The following is a 17,210-nucleotide window of genomic DNA, read 5'->3' on the forward strand; positions in this document are numbered from 1 at the left end:
AGAGGAATGGGTCTCCGGTATAATCCCTAGGGAGTTTGGGGAGAGGAATGGGTCTCCGGTATAATCCCAGGGAGTCTGGGGAGAGGAATGGGTCTCCGGTATAATCCCAGGGAGTCTGGGGAGAGGAATGGGTCTCCCGTTTCATCCCCAACCATTCCCTCATCGCCAGCCCCACAGTCTGCCCGCCGGGTTTGGACCTGCCCCGTCGCAGGGGTCCCTGGCGAACAGGTTGCAGGCCAGGCACGGTCTCTCCACTGCACCAAGGCCTCCGGCGTGACCCTGAGTGAAGACTGGGGAGAGATCTGCCCATGCGCTCTTGCGCTCAAGCCAGGGAGGAAACTACGCATGCGCAGGTGCCCGTCGCGCTGGGGTGCCAAGACCCGTCCCGGGGAGATACCGCGCATGCGCTGTCCCCCAGGACCGGGTGGGGACGCGGAAGCGACGGCTGAGGAGGTGAGTGTCCAAGGGTGCCCCGCCCCCATGGCCAGGCCGCCCTACGGCTATGGGAGGGGCCTAAGCGGCGCCCATCACCGCGGCCTCGGCCAGCCACCCGAGCCCTTCCGCGGTCCCGCGCAGCGGGGAAGCGACTGCGAGGGCCCGGCCGCAGCCCCTGCGCCGCCTCAGCGCCCTCCGGCCGCGACTGGATCTCGTCCCGCTCGGCCTGGGGGAGGTGCAGCCGCGCTGCGGGGGGGGGTTGCGCTGGGGGGGTTGCGCTGGGGGGGGCGTGGGTAGGTTCCTAACCCTCTCGCATTGTCCTGGAGTCTCAGGAATTAAAAGATTAATCTTTAATTAAAGGTAATGTCATGTGGTGATTCCGCTAGGAATTCATCCGCGAAAGCTGGCAACCGCCGGGGGAGCCGCGGTCGGGCAGTTCCCTCGTGCGCTGCAGGGGCGAGGGGAAGCCAGCGGGCCGGGGGCAGACGCCCCCAGCGTCGTGTCCTCGGCATTCCGGCCTCCCCAGACATGTCCCAGGCCAATCTCCTGTTCATTCGCCTGAGGCAGGAGGGCGCATTTCCTGCACGGGAAGCAGGTGCCTGATATGTACCTACTGCCGCTGTTTGTTCTCAGTGCTCACTATGACCTGCACGATAGAGAAGATCTTAGCAGATGCCAAGACTTTGCTTGAAAGGCTGAAAGACCATGATAATGCAGCAGAGTCTCTCATTGATCAGTCTACTGTCCTCCATAAACGGGTGGCAGCCATGAAGGAGATTGGAACGTCACTGTCAGAAAAGGTTAGTGCAGGAGACACCATTCTTCTATGCAAAAGAGTTATACAAATGTTGTTATCCTTGGTAAAAGCGTCCCTTTGTTTTTCAAGTACCAAGAAGATGCAGCTGATCTGAAGGACACATCTAAATACAAACCTCACATCTTGCTATCACAAGAAAACACACAGATCAGAGACTTGCAACAGGAAAACAGAGGTTAGTAGTCTAGCTCTACATGATTGCTCTTCACACTTGAATGCCTAGAACCTTTAGAATAGTAAATTATATACCTATAAACAGCATAACTTGAAAGGGAATGCAGATGTGCTAAAATACCTAGCATCTTGTGCTTAACTGTATGTGCAAAGGTAAGGCATTGCCAACAATTATGACTTTACATTTTACCTAGTGGCTTCTTATAATTCTTAAGTGGTATAACTGAGGGAAAGTCATTATGATTTGGAACTTTCTTAACCCTGTCATTAAAGTCTCAGAAGAAAGAATCCTTTCAGTGGAGTTTCCTGATGGGGTTTTATTATGAAGAAAGTGTGTTAAAGGTGGGAGCTTAGAAACGTGCATTTTGGAAGTACCTGTAATGACTTGAGGAACAATGAAAATAAAGGCATCCATCTCCTATGAAAAGGCTATTTCTTCTCTAGAGCCTATTATATTGAATAAAATGTTTGCTGTATAAATAAAACTTCAGGGTTCTGAGGCTAGTAACTTTTCCATCATAGTGTAATGTATTGGTTTATTTCTCTCTAGATTGTAATTAAATGTGCAATTCAAGGTGGAGGGAAATTGGGTTGCTTGAAAACTTTACAGTATGTTCTTTTTAAAGTAACTTAATTGAACAGGAAGTGTGGGAGATTTTATCCACCTGCTAGGAACTTGTCTTTATTAAGTCTGTGTGTATAATGGAAGGTAACCTCATATAACTGTAGTGCGGAAGGTGCCCTTCAAAATTGTTGTTTCATGATGATTGTATTGTATGTTGTAGAGTTGTGGATCTCCTTGGAGGAACATCAAGATGCTTTGGAACTTATCATGAGCAAGTACAGGAAGCAGATGTTACATTTAATAATGGGAAGAAAAGATGTGGATGCTGAGCCCGTCCTAAAAGTGCATGTTGCTCATTCTGTGGTAAGTTGGGGAGAGCGGTAATCATTATTTTATCTATTTCTGCCAAGTGTTGGGAATAAAGTCTGTACTTTAAAAACCCTGTGCTCTGCCACTATCATTTACCTTTATGCTTACTTTGTATCCTTTCCCACAAACAACTCTGCTCTGAAATATCCTTCCTGATTCCATAAGCCATGGGACCTCCTGCACCTTCCATTCCTTCCTATAAACACTGCAACAGTAACCCAGAGTTCCAAGCCAACTTCAGCTTAATAAAATCTACATTTTAAAAAGGAACTAATAAAATACATAAACTTCATTCAAGAAGGGACGTAGTCCTACTTGTCGCTATTGGAAAAGTATTTAGAAGATGTAAAATGGTGCCACTGTCAACTGAGCATAGTATTGTCCTGCTTCAATGTATTTGCAGGAAATTGAGAGTCACGTGGACAGAATCTGTGAGATGGGGGAAGTGATGAGAAAAGCTGTTCAGATGGATGATGATCAATTCTGTAAAATTCAGGAAAAACTAGCCCAGTTGGAGGTAAGATCTTGGTGTGGCAGTGAAGTTGGTTGTGGGATGGACCTGTTGCCTACTCATACTCACTAAGGGTGAGGTTTTGGGATATTGACTGATTCAGAGAAATCCTTTCTGCTTCATACAGGATATGACCCAGGCTGGCTTTTTAAAGGGAAATCCTAACGATCTCTTTAAATTTTGCATACAGTAAGTAAATGTTATAAAAAAACTCACCAAATAGCAAACGACTTTAGAAAGACACGTCTTTCTATATTTAATATTTCTGTAGCAGTCAGCAACAAGGATTTTACTTCATAAAGGCTGCTGTTTTGTATAGGATGCGCTAATCCTGTTCTAAAATGCTTTTTCTATTTATGGAGAGCAGAAAGTAAGAGACAGAGGGATATCCCATCTGTGCTCACTATTTTTGTGTATTGGGCACCAAATTAAAACATTTAAAAGTGAAATAAAGAGCACAGCCCCTATGCCTCTCCATTCACCCAAGGTTCTTCTGTGGTGTGTGTGGGGGGGGTGTCTGTATGTGTAGAATTAAGAGATAGAAAAGACATCTTAGGTTATTTAGTTCCCCTCTTTGCCAGTGCAGAGTTGTTCTCCACTGTACAATTTCAGTATGTTAGAGCTCTTTAGTACTGACATTTTAATTATGAATTAGTTCATTTCTGTTTTAGCCAATATATCGATTTTTGCAGCTTGAAAATAAAGAGCTGCGGGAGCTGTTATCCATCAGCAAAGAAACTATCGAGGTGAGGCGAGAGGAGCTGCCTGACATTGCATCTCAAGTCACACAATAACTCTCTCTCCAAACTCTTGACTTTCAAAACTCTATGGAAACCAACCACCGTATAGGAAAACATTTTATCTTAGTTCTGTTTTATTACTTCATGTGTTTCCTGATATCCCTGTCTCATGTCACCCTCTAATGGCAAGGGTTTGTATTGCTGCTCAGTCTTAACAGTATACAGCAGCTTAACAATGTGGTATTTATGCAGCTATACTCCTTGCAATTGTTTGTTTCCTCTCATGAAGAGTGTTTCTGGATCAGCCCCAATGGGAGACATCTAACTCTGTGGCCTGCAATTCAAATCTGCTTTAGCATTCTCACTTCATCAGTGGTTATAGAGCATTTTACAAGTTGTGATTTTTTTTCTTATATATATGAGTGAAAACGTTTATTGGAGAAGTTTTCTTGTAAATATTAAACATCACTCTTGTAATTTTGCTTTAAATAACTCTCCACACAGCATTTGGCTGGGTTAACAATGTCACTTAACTACAGACTCTCTGCTTTTTATTGTAAACAGACCCAGAGAATGGCAGAGTTGTAATTTTGCGTGTTTTCTAGCTCTTGTGTTGGAAGGAGTGAACACACCCAAAGCCCAAAAAACTAGGTAATGTTTAAAAGCATCACTCTTAATCCAGAAACGATAAATTTTTAAATGCAGGCTGTCTATCCCTGTTCGCAAGTATTCAAAAGATTTATTTTCATGAATTAATACTAAACTTCTCAGTTCCAGCAAGAGTGTAGTTTTTACTTCATCCTCTTCTGAGAGTGAGGTTTTTGTTGGACACAGGTGGATGTAGGCCTTATGTTTTTGATTGGGAGAGAATTCCTTCCCTCACCCCAGGACATCTTTGGCAAGTGTGAGTTGGGTAGAGACAAGGGACTTCTGGAAAGGAAAATAATGGGAGAAAAATTCTCTCTTCTCCTTTCTTCCATCTCAGTTGAAGAATAAATGAAATAACCTAGAATGCTATTTTTCTGAATAACTCAGTGAGTGCTTTGAGACCAGACAGAATTTTTCTGTATTCAAGGTCATTTTTACCATAGCGCTTCAGTGTAGAGCTGCAAACAGAATAATTATTTATTATGGATCTTGCTCTTATGGTAATGTGTGCTGTGAGATTGGCGTAAATGCATTCCACCCGCATGACACTACACTGGGTTGTACAGCAGCTTGATTAAGATGTGGAGTTTAAGAAATTGGAAGCTGAGCAGCAGTTGCCTTCTCAGACAGTCACCACTGAAATCCTTACTAGGAAGAGGGGTCAAGAGGGTGCTGTTTTAATGAGTACTTCTGCTATTCCACTTTTCTAAACGTAAATGTTCACTGTAGAATGTGTGACCTTAAATGTATTGTTATCTTTGACTTATTGCTATTGGAGGGATTTCCAGAAGAGCATAAGGGTGCTCAACTCCCATTGAAGTCACTGAGTTAGGTGCCTAACTGTTGAAAATCCAACCTTTCATCACAGCATCTGAACTTTGGTCCAAGAGCAAAATACCTCCCTGTTCTTTCCCTTCTCACAATTTATCTTCCTCAGTGGAAGTGCTGAGAAATAAGTTGGCACCTTTCTCAGACTCCACCTCCTGGATGACCGTACTGCAACCACCAGGACCTGGGATCCTGAGTACAGAACTTGGAATTGACAGGAAAATTGCTGCTCTGCTGTGCTGTACAAACATAGACTAATTAGTAGAAACTGGTTCAGTTGTTCCTTAGCACCAGTTGTAGCTTTATGCCTTTAAGTATGCCACCAGTGCCACTTTCAGTGTCAAATGAGTTCCTATAATGAGCAGATACATGCTCAGTCTGTTTGATTCTGATTTACACTGTAAATATTCTAAGGGAGAAGATACTATAAATAAATTAGTGTTACTGGGGTGTGCTAGGATAATTCTTTCTCTCATTTGCCTGCTCTAATCAGTCAGCCAACTTGAAATAGTTTTCTTTACATCTCAGATTTATCATGTATGTATATTGGCTTCTTATTTTTCTTGAAATAAATCTCTTAAAGCACAGTCACATGGTAATACTTCATATAGATGGATATCTACCAACACTTGTAACCCCATGCAATGTAATTACTTTGACTAATTATTTAGAAGTTATAATAGAGGCAAAACAAAAATGAGTGCTCTGTGCACAGATATCCAGTTTGCATAAGAAAAGTCAGCCTCCAGAAAGAGAGAAAGAGTTAGTTCCACTAATGTGGGCTTTGATTTCTATGAGAGGGTGACGTATCTCTGCAGCAGTGTCTCCTGAGGAATTCCAGCCATCTGTCAGATTTGACTGAGGAACATGCTCTGAATGCTTTTTACATTGCAAGCTTCTCTGGGGTTCAGGATTGTATTCTTATATGTCCACATACCCTCTAGCACATGATGGGTTTTACTGTAATACCAGGGCTGTGAATTGGTAAAATTACATATGTTTATATTGTGTGAAAGCATATACTCTCCTACTGTAGCTCTGTCGTAAGAGTGAAGTGCTGTTATCGCCATTGACTCTGGAAGTTGTGTAACTGGTGGCCAACAATAGAAAAGCCCTACTCCCCCTTCCTATCAACACAAGTTTAAACAGGGGCTAGCCACATCTGAAAGACCACTTTGTTCTTCCTGTTGCTTTCTACTTAGCACTTTAATCCATGGAGAGAAAGGATACAACCCCTTCTTTCAAAACTGTGAAATGTCTCTTTAGACAAAGTAGGGCCCAATAGAAAAACTTGTAGAGAACAGCTATCATAAATCCTTATTTCTATTCCTAATAATTTTATTTAGGTTTTTTTCACTTTCAGGTCTGAACATTTCTGACCCTTAAGAGTAACAGGACAAATCCATGCAGCAAAAGTATCTTTGGTTTCTTTAAAGAAAAGGAGTACTTGTGGCACCTTAGAGACGAACAAATTCATTTGAGCATAAGCTTTCCTGAGGGACAGCTCACTTAGTTATTTCAGGCTTTTCTGTGAGCAAAGGAATCCTGCATTTTACTTGTACTACTGCGTCTCATGTCCTTGTTAACAATCCAAAAAAGTGGAACAGCTGTCTGTAACACAGTATGGACATTTCCAGGAATAGATCTATTGCGTGGGGCACGATCTGCGCTTTCGGGTCTCATGACTGACACTGAAAAGCTATTTTGAAATAGTACTTTCATTCTGGATAGTAGAGCACGCTGTAGCTTTGTAAGTTATTGTAAATAATTTTCAAACGCTTAGAACTGAATGCTTTCAAATACTGACGTTACACAACTGCAGCTGCCTCTTCTAGAGCAGCAAAACTTCACAGGGATTTCTTACTGGGGGCTAGACTGATTAACGTCATTGGAAGCCCGAACCCAGACGAGCTAACGCTTTTAAGCACTGCCGTTTAGGCCTGCTGGGGCGAGTCTTGAGCGGCTGTAAAACGCACCAGCGCCGTCTGCGCACGCGGGCAGCGAGCCGCGGCGTTGGGCCGGGGGTTGTCGCTGAGCGGCCCCGGCGCAGCGGGCGCTCGGTGCGGGATGCGGGCGAGGGGCCGTGCCGGCAGCGCGCCGGGCACTCAGCCGAGACACGCCCCGCTCGCGGGAACCCGGGTCGCCGCTCCTCGCCCTGCAGCCTGGCCCTGGGGTCCCTCGGCCGCGCCCCCGGTGAGCGCCCCCGGGCAGCGGCCTGGGCATGTGGGGCCCTCGCCCGTTGGCTCCGTTTCTCGCACTAGCGCCCCCTGCCCGGGGGGCGCATGCGCACTTTCCCGGGGGAGGGGGTCCTTTTATGCGCTTGCGCGTTCCCCTCATCGAGTTCCCCGCGCGCACGCGCATTCTTCCCTAGTTGCCGGCCCCTCCCCACGGGTCTCTCGCGAGAGGCCGGGATTTATTCCTACGTGCTGTGCCGTGCTGCTCATGGCGGCGCTGGAGCGGGGGCGCTGAGCTGTTGGGGTAAGTGCGGCCCGAGGAGCGGCCCTGGGGCGCCCACACCCGCCTAGTCGGGCCCCGTGAGCTCTGAGGGCGGCGGAAGGGGCTGGCGTGGCCTGGGAGCTCGCGTCTCCGTCGCCCCCTCCGCCCAACGGTCCCGAGCGGGCAGAGCCCCTCCCCCGCGCTTCCTGTGGGGAGGCGCGGGCAGGCCGAGGGGGCCCGGCGCGGTAAGCCGCGGCCTGCGCGGGAGCCGCTGGGGGGTCCCGCTGGTTGTGGGCCGAAGATGGGGCCTGAGCAGCAAGAGCAGCTCGAGTCCCAGCGTGCCGCGGGCGGCGGCCTGCCGCGGGGACTGCTGGGGGTGTAGTTCGAGCTGCGCGGGGCCGGGGGCCTGGGCCGTTTCAGCACCACGGCTCCCGGCAGCCGCCGAGCAGGGCAGCCCGCGAGCGCTGCTGGGGGCTGAAGGCCTGGGCGGTGCTGCCTTGGTGGGGCCTGGGCGCGGGGAGGACGACGGGTTGCGAGGTGCCCTGTGAGGGGCCTGCCGAGGGGCTCTTGGGGAGGGAGCGGGGGAGAACTACGGGTCCCGGCATGCAGCGCGCAGTTAGCCCCGCCCGGGAGGGAGCCAGGCCTCTCTTCCTTTGTGTGTGGGGGAGCAGCCGCCATTTTCCTTTCCCCCCCTTTGTATGCGGCGAGGGTCGCAGGCCCTGCGCCTGCTGGCTCGTCGGGGAGCCGTCATGGCCGGCGGAGCCGTGGGGTACGGCCTGCCTTCGCGGGGCTGCGGGGAGGAGCGCCCTCTCGGGCCGATGCTTTGTCATGCTTGGGCCTCCACCCCTCACCCCTTTCCGCTGAGCCTCGGCTAGCAGCCCCCGGCAGGGCAGCGCTGCTTCTCTGCGCAGCGCGTTCGGGGCTGAGGAGTTCGGCACCACCCCAAGCCAGGACGTCCGTGGGGTTTTTTCTCCTCAGTCTTTCCCAGCGGCCACCATTTTGCTGCAAAGTAACGTATTGGAGACGCATGGAGGCCTGGATGGGGAGGCTGCCGCTCCCTCCAACCTAACATGCGTCTGGATACCATGTTCCAGTGCACTGTAAATGTCTGCATGAGCCTCTTGGTTTGCTGCAGGCCCCAGTGGGTGCCCCGCTAATGAGACTGGTGCATCAGATTCTGTTCTTTGTCTGGAGTAATAACGTCATTCCACAAGATACACTAGCTAGCTCTAGACCAGTTTAAAAGATAAAACTAAGTTTGCTTTAATATTTACCATTGTTTCAGTTTGAATTGTTGTTAAATACATCTGTTAACTTGCATGGCCTACTAACAAATTTGTCACTTCAACATCTGCCTTGATTTCTCTCCCCTCCCAGTCTCTCTCATGCTTTTAAACAATCTCAGCTTCAGAGCAATAGCATCTAACAATTGCTACTGCATTGCCTGAGTTTTGTGGATATCCTGTGGAGTCTTCTGGAGTTCTTACTTCTGTTGCCTTTAGCTGATAGAAGGTGCTTAAACAATGAACTATTTGAAGGATCTCCAAAGTAACTTTACTATAAATTATTAGTATTGTCTTCAGAGCTGTGGCTTGCTAGGTAAAAATGTAACATCCAATTTCCATTAAACATGGCAGCATTGTTCTCTTGAGATATATTATAATCACATTTGAGTTAAACACAAATGGTGTTTTAACCCCATCTGTTGCGTTGTGTTTTGAAACTACATGAGAATACATCCCAGTTTCAAAAGAATGGGTAACAGAAAATGGTTGTGGCTTAAGCTCTGCAATTTTTTGATTCTGATGAACTGAAAACATGCATGTGCGGAGTACTTAATAACCCTCTTTTTTAAACTAATTAAAACTTGAGAGACCTTAAACTGCAAAACATGTATAGCTTTAGCTTTGTCTCTGAGTTAATCCTCTCTGCTGTAAATATACAAATGCAGAGACCAGTGTGACTTGAGGGCTGGGCAGCTGCTCTCTGTGTTTATGGCTGGGAGGAGTATTTATAGCAGCTGAGTTGAAAAGTAAAGAATTTGAGGCAGACACACATTCAGATTTTACTCAAGTTCTGTCTGACTCACCAAACCTTTCTCCATACTGTAAGAATGGTAAACTCATCTTACATCAAACCAAAGTTTTATGAAACGAAAGTATGCTAAAATTTTTCCATATCTAATTAAATTAGCCCTAGGCAGACTTGTAATTAGGATAAGAAATGTTTTGAATCGCTTCATGAAAGAACTAAGTCATGTTCTTGCAAGGCTAAAAAGTGTTTAATGTAGCATTAATTTAACAGTACCAATAGCGTGCTAGACAATTTGGATGAAAAGTATTTTAATAAGGGGATCCTGACTTGTTTGCAAGGCATCCCCCTTCCCCCAACCATCTCAGTAGGTTCTCTCCATCCTTCCTCATTTTCTTCTGTGTCAAGTCAGTATATAATCTTCATATGCACTGATAATGCTATATGGTAACAATTGGCCCTTCTTAAGACAGCATGGTCTCTGTACATTATGGTCAAGTGGATACTGTCACTTGATTTTGGTAAAGCTTTTCAGTTTACTCTCTTCTGCATCTCTCAAATAGCTTGTTTTGTTGCAGGTGTTGTGTGGGTGTAGTGAGGGGAGAAATCTTAAAAACCTAATGCTTTTTGGAAACATAGTTATAAATAACTTCCAAGTTTGGTGCACATTCTCAGCTTTTTATGACAAGCTGGATGAAATGCAGAGCTGAGAAAGACCCACCCATGTTTCATCAAAATGTTAATTCAAATTCCCTGTTCCTGATGGAGCGTTAAAGGTACGGCCATAAGCTTAAACTTTTCAAGAAACATCAAAAACCAAGTGTCTTTTTTTCCAGGTGGAATCATGCAGAGAGATGCAAACTTGTACTGCTGGTGTGTTTTTAATTATGTGGAAAAGTTGCTAAGATATACTAGGACTGTGTATAACTGAAAGGGGGGAACACTAGCCGCAAAACAGTGAGTCTATCCTTGTGGATCTGGCTCTGGATTTACCCATTATTTCAGGGATCCACTGAATCAGAGCTATTTGCATGGAGGCCTTGTGCTTCTGCAGTACCTCAGGCCCTCTTGTCTCTCCATAGTAGCATAGTTGTGTTAAGAGTTATGGGTTGTCTTAAAAGATTCTGATGATCCAAAATTTCCCTCTTGGTATGGTATTCTCAGATTATGGAGGAGGAATCTTAAATCAGTGTGGACTCAGTCAGTATTGTGCTTCACAGTGGATGATGGTTTCTCAAGTCCTACTGGGAGAAAGGGGGAATGATGCTGCAAAGAAGGCACTCATAGGCTGAGTTGGTGTCCTCTGCCTTCAGATGATGTGGGGAATATAATAGAAATATAGTGCTGGGAGGGACCTCAAAGTCATCAAGTCTAGCCCCCTGCACTGAGGCATGACCAAGTAAACCGAGACCTTTCCTGACAGATGTTTGTCCAACCTGTTCTTAAAAACCTCTGATGGGGAGTCCAGAACCTCCTAATATCTAACCTAAATCTCCCCTGCTGCAGATTAAACCCTTTATTTCTTGTTCTGCCTTCAGTGGACACGGAGAACAATTGATGACACTCCTCTTTCTAACAGCCCTTAACATATTTACAGACTATTATCAGGTACCCCCTTATTCGTCTTTTTCTCAAGCCTGATTTTTTTACCTTTCCTCATAGGTCAGGTTTTCTAAACCTTTAATCATTTTTGTTGCTGTCCTCTGGGCTCTTCCTAATTTTTCCACATCTTTCCTAACGTGTGATACCCAGAACTGGACACTGGTGCTGAGCGGAGTGTGATGATTTTCTCATCTTACTTACAACTTTTGTGTTAATACACCCCAGAATATTAGCCTTTTTTGCAGCTGCATCAACTGACGGCTCGCATTTAATTTGTGGATCCACTTTAACCTTCTGCCAATCCTTTCCAGCAGTACTACCACCAACCCAGTTATTCCTCATTTTGTTGTACATTTGGTTTTTGCTTCCTTAGTGCAAATTACTTCACTGCCTTTATTGAATTTAATCTTGTTGAATTCAGTCCTATTCTCCAATTTGTCAAGGTCCTTTTGAATTCTAATCCTGAGTTCCACAATACTTCCAACTCCTCCCACCTTGGTGTTGTCTGGAAATTTTGTAAGCATGCTCTCCATTGCCTTATCCAAATTGTTAATGGAAAATATTAAATAATACTAGACCCAGGATTGACCCCATAGGATCCTACTAGATATGCCCTCCCAGTTTGACAGTGAGCCATTGATAACTTCTCAATGAGTAGTGTTTCAACCAATTGTGCAGTACGTAACTTCACTGTTTTCCCATCCAGGGAACACACTTGTACTGGCTTGTGTGCAGGATATACTTATGCCCTAAATCGTTTATCTTTCACCTAGTAGCCCGATATATTAGATGTCTGTTTCCCTTTTAAGCCCTCTGCTTGTGGAAATTGAAACAGTACATGTTCGGAAAGGATTGTAATGCCCAGTGATTACTACAGAAAGAAATAGTCTAATATTATGCTGTTCATTGGCTCTAGGTGTTGCATAATGAGGTTTTGAAATGTCATAAAATGACACTTGATGGTACAACTTATCTATATTGTCCGAGTATACTGTTTGTTCACTTACAGCAATGACTGATTCAAGGGACACCATCAGTTGCAAATCAGTTAAGTTTATACAAAGACAAAGTAGTTCTAGGTACTAGACCTGCACCTATATCTCCCTGACCACATTGGGTTTGTTTTTTTTAAAGTTTCTGGTTGTGTGCAAGACCCATATTAACAGCAGGGAAGGCTTGTTGATTAAACTGTGAAACTGACTAAACATAAAGTGCTGTCAAATGGATCATATAAACCAGGGGTTGGCAGCCTTTGAGAAGTGGTGTGCCAAGTCTTCATTTATTTACTGTAATTTAAGGTTTTGCATGCCAGGGGCCAGCAGCCGGAACCCCAGACTGGCAGTGGGCTGAGCGGGGCCGGTGGCCAGGACCCTGGCTGTCAGGTGCCAGGACTCCAGGACGGCAGCAGGCTGAGCTGCCCAGCCCGTTGCCGGTCTGGGGTTCCCTCCACCAGACCCTGCCAGGCATGGTCCTGGCCACCGGCCCTGCTCAGCCCACTGCCAGCCTGGAGTTCCGTTCATCCAGGCAGGCAGCGGGCAGAGCGGGGCTGGCAGTCGGGACCCTGGCTGGCAGCAGAGTGCCACTAAAAATCAGCTCATGTGCTGCCGGTTGCCGATCCCTGATATAAACAGTTTAGGGGAAAAGGGTCGAATTCACATAAATGACACCTTTTGTTCACTTGGTATTGATCAAAGCAAGGTTACTGTTGCAGTGTTTTGATATGTAATAAAATTTGTTGCTTTCTTGGGAAGCATTACTGCATCTGCAGAGGCCGTCATGAGTTGGAAATGTTTGTTCTCTCCGTGGTTGGAGGTGGATCCTCTTGGGTATTTAAGACCAAAAATGGGAAAACTAGAGGGCACCTGTAAAAGCAGATAATCTTGCCCATCATGGGACAAACCTGCAGCATTAAGGTAGTGGCAAAGTACCTGGTGGTCAGAATTTATGGTCTGTAATATGTTTATCCCAAGTATACTTAGTGTGTGTTTGTGTTTTTTTTTCCTTCTCCAGTATGAAGTGTAACAGAACAGAATTTACCACCTGAAACTGCTGCTTCAAGTTCAGATCAGGAAAGGAACACGCCACATTGTAACAACAAGACAAGACCAAAGAAGAGTAAACCTACACTGAAGACACAACACTTGATCTGAAACAAGAAGTTTGTGCCTACTCAACAGCTTCAAAAGAGCACGTCCCAACGCTGCTAGTAGTCTTTGTTTTCTCCAGTGCTGCACTGAAACTCCCCAGTGCAGCAGCAGTTATATTCTTTAGTAGTTTAATAGATCATTTTCCTCTCGCTGTCTTTTTTTTAATAATAGCAGTCTTCATACTTTGAAACGTGTGCTGAAACAGAAGAATCCGCGAATACTACTGAAAGTGCAATATTTGAATATCACTGCGAGGTTGGTGCATGTACTATCTATATTAAACAGTTATAAAAGGTTCTGAACTAAATCCTTCAATTATTTGGCATATAACATAAAACTTAACAAATTTTCACTATTGCATAGGCTAGTGTTTGTTGGTCTCAAATGTATGAGGGTAGAATTAATAGAACCAGATTGCTTTCCATTTCTGGCCAAGTGCGTACAAACTACAAGTAACAATTCCTAAAGACACCCCATAAATAGTTTTAAATGAAAGCAACCTTGTAAATGCATGCAATCATTTCTCAAAGCTTCTGCAATTTTTTCCAGGTTTCTCTTGAAATATCAGTTGACTCTAATGCTTTAAATCGTTATCTTTTTTAATAAAATTCCTATTTTTCCTCAAATACGGATATTGCTGCAGTTGATAGTCCCCACATCTGTAAACTGTAAGGTTAGATGTACAAGATGACTTCTTTTAGTAGTGGACTGCTGAGTTGGAGAGTACCCGTGGGTCCAGTCTAGCAAAAAGCATCTGGCTTCTGCATTGCAAAAAAACAATCCAGGCTTCTGTAGACTAGTACAGCAACGCCAACCTTTTTTAAATCTGGCCTCTTGTTTGGAAGCTGCCTCAAGAGCACCTTTGGTGACGGGACTCTGGATAAGCGGCCCATATAAATTGACACAGTTACCGTGTTTGATTTTGTTATATTCAGCATTATAAAATTAAGTTGAAATAGATGTAGAAATACATCAAGCGCTTGGAAAGAACTTGTTGAATTTTCCTTGCTGTTTTCTTCCCCTACTGCATATGTTCGTGTCAACCTGGGCAATGCGTCTCCTATTGGACTGAATTTATCTTATGGCCAATCAGTGTAAAAAAAAAAAAAAAAAAATTTCACCATTCTGGAATGTCTTAAAATTAAACCCAAACTAGCTCAAATGGTATAATGCAAAAACTTCCTTTTGAGCAAGAGAAATGACAGCAAAGTGTCTTTACCTTGTTAGTTGAGGTTTTTTTGAACGTAGCTTTTAATTTTTTTGCATATTTGTAACACTTGAATACCTCTAGTTCCAAGATATCTGGCATTTACTGGCAGTTCTACTTCAGAAGCATGCAGAGTCCATTTTTCAAATGGATTTAATAAAACTTGGGGCCCTCTTATCAATGTGAGGTGTCTGCCACCATCACTATAGCTCTTCCAGAGTAGGTAAATTGCTTCACCCATACTGTTGCTGAACTATTTTCAGTTTGAAAATCATTTCATTCCCTTCCCCCAACCATTTCCTCACTACTGACAGTTTGCAGGACACCAGCTCCTCTTTTTTAAAATAAATTTTAGTGTTGATGGCTGTTAAAGCCAATCTATAGGGAGTACTTAAAGGTGTTGCATTCCCTTGATGCTGTCTGCCTTACAGAGGGAGGTGCCCTAGGGGCTGCACCACTTTGAAGGTGGGTATCCCAAAGACTGAAATTCTGGTCTGATTTAGGCTTATGGCAGAAGGCTCTGCTACAGTGTAGAGCTGATGAGGGCATTCTGATCATTGTAACATTTAAGGAATAAAGATATTTTGAGCATCTGTCTGAATATACCACGGTTATGGTTTTGAAGCTTCTTGTAGCTTTAGAATTTTGCCTTTGGATCTAGTGTTGTAGTGGAAAGTACGTTTGATATTATCTCCATGATATCATGTACTAGTACATTTTGGTATAGCAACTAAAACTCTTTAGGTGTTCTCTAAAGCTTGTACTACTTGCTAATGTTTAAACTGAGAATGTAACTAATTCTTGTGTTAAGCTTTAGTTGATGTATTTCTTGATACTTGATTTGTTTTCCTGGTGTGTCTGGGGTTTCATATTTGAAACATTTTATTCAGTCATAGAAGTTATTACTGAGTTGAGAAATTGCATCAGTCTGAACAAGACTAAGGTAAAGTGGTCAGGTTTCTTGAAAGCTTTTCACTTTTGTATGGATTCATTCTTTTAACATTTAACACATTCTTTTAACACATCATTATGGCTTATCAGAAAGCTCTAAAAATTCCAGCGTAGCAGAAAAATCTCTTATTCTGATATAACTGAATATGAAATAAGAAAAGGAATACTTGTGGCACCTTAATTTGTTAGCTTCTAAGGTGCCACAACTACTCCTTTTCTTTTTGCGAATACAGACTAACATGGCTGCTACTCTGAAACCTGAATATGAAATGTTTCCTGTCGCTTAGGATGTCCCAAGAAAATAGGAAAAATGATTTTGAAGCAGTTTGGTGGAGTTACTGTTTTCACAGGAGAAGGAAAGTGTCCTGCCTCACATATAACTTTACTGATCCAAACTCGTTTTGTTCAGTTACAAGTTTTAATGTGATGGCAACAAAACCTGGGATAGTTAACTTGACTGTACAGAAACTGTTCATAAAACTGTTTGCATTTTTATCTAATATTTACCATAAATGATTAGTTTTCAGTATTTTCACTTGTACCCTAGCTCCATGGAAGAACAGATCTTTCTATGACATGCTTCAAGGCTTTTTAATAAAATGCTAAATATGGCTGAAGAGAAATCAGCTGCCTAAACTAAGGCTTGTACAGTGGCCAGCAATTTTGCTACTATACCAAATGGAGAACAGTTAAAATCCAGGGCAATAGAAGGGTTCAGCTTGCTCTGGAAATTACATGAAGGACTGCATTCTGCAGGAAGTGTACCACTTGCAATTTCCAGTAAGAATAGATGAGTTTTCAAGTGCTCAGCACCGCTCAGGATTTGTCTTTGTCTATGTTCTGCCCTCTCGGTCACAGAGAAGCTTTTATAATGAAAGATATAGAACGTTAATAAAAATGGGAAAGATGAAACACTCAAGCCGTCCTAAAATTATAGGTTCTGTCAGACTTAACTAGTCTTTCAGCTTTCAGATATTCCAATTTGAGTAATGTATTGCTGGACACAGGATTTCTATGGAATTTAATTTGGAGGAACTCTCCACTGGCATAGATACAAAGCAAAACCCTGACCCTGTACCCATTTAAGTCCATGAGAATCTTCCCACAGGTTTCAGTGGGAGCCATATCCCGTCCCCTGACAACTGTTGGTAGTGTCAGGTTCAATCTCGCTGAAGTGGTAACTACTGCTTCCATTAAACTAATCTGTTCTGCTCTCCCTTTAAAATGGGACAATAGAATACCATCTATCTTGTTCTAGTGGGGAGCATACTGTACAATGGAAGAAGTTTGAAGATGAAAGGGGCTCTGAATTGAGTTGATTTTTAGCAACTGCTATTATAATTGTAGTTTAGAGGATTTTAATTAGTCCATGTACAACATCTGTGGTAACTACCTCTGCTCTAGAGGTACTTCTATACACTTCTCCTTCCAATGTTTATCCCCTTTTAGCCTCTAGCTTTTGTGTAGCACTTGGCTATGCTCCTGCTAATTTGAGCCAACCTGTGAGTGGAAAGAAAATGGAAATGCAGGACTAGAAATGTAGCCATGTATGCTTTTCTTGAAAACAATTCAGTAAACCTGTGCAAACAACTGAAATGCGGGTTTACTATTTCAGTGTGAAGTTCTAATTAGTTTAACCTCTTATAGGATATGGACTTGACTAACATTGACTTGCGTGTCTTTACAGTTGTGCTAAATTTTGACTAGTTATAATATTGTACTATGTTATCACAGCTGTATGAGATGGAG

General features: G+C 43.9%; 2 protein-coding genes across 6 annotated transcripts in view; both read left to right on the forward strand.

Moving 5' to 3' along the window:
• Positions 1-339: 339 nt before the first annotated feature.
• SIKE1 (suppressor of IKBKE 1) lies at positions 340-5,674 on the forward strand. Of its 3 annotated transcripts, none has more exons than XM_077839336.1 (7): positions 340-453; positions 1,069-1,235; positions 1,322-1,427; positions 2,212-2,354; positions 2,764-2,877; positions 2,999-3,060; positions 3,564-5,674. In XM_077839336.1, exons 2-7 carry the CDS (start codon positions 1,077-1,079, stop codon positions 3,619-3,621), a joined length of 642 nt encoding a protein of 213 aa, XP_077695462.1. In that variant the 5' UTR covers positions 340-453; positions 1,069-1,076; the 3' UTR covers positions 3,622-5,674. The 3 variants fall into 3 exon arrangements, with proteins under 3 accessions (XP_077695462.1, XP_077695463.1, XP_077695464.1); XM_077839338.1 differs by lacking the exon at positions 340-453 and adding an exon at positions 534-670; XM_077839337.1 differs by lacking the exon at positions 2,999-3,060.
• A 1,736-nt stretch (positions 5,675-7,410) lies between these two features.
• The window catches only part of CSDE1 (cold shock domain containing E1), a 51,063-nt gene continuing 41,263 nt past the window's right edge, over positions 7,411-17,210 (forward strand). For all 3 annotated transcript variants that reach the window (XM_077839084.1, XM_077839086.1, XM_077839085.1), the window contains exons 1-2: positions 7,411-7,565; positions 13,167-13,558. The gene's annotated coding sequence lies outside the window, so the exon portion shown is untranslated. The remainder of the gene's footprint in view (positions 7,566-13,166; positions 13,559-17,210) is intronic.

The sequence above is a fragment of the Eretmochelys imbricata genome, chromosome 21 (genome assembly GCF_965152235.1).
Source record: "Eretmochelys imbricata isolate rEreImb1 chromosome 21, rEreImb1.hap1, whole genome shotgun sequence".
NCBI classification, from domain to species: Eukaryota; Metazoa; Chordata; order Testudines; family Cheloniidae; genus Eretmochelys; species Eretmochelys imbricata.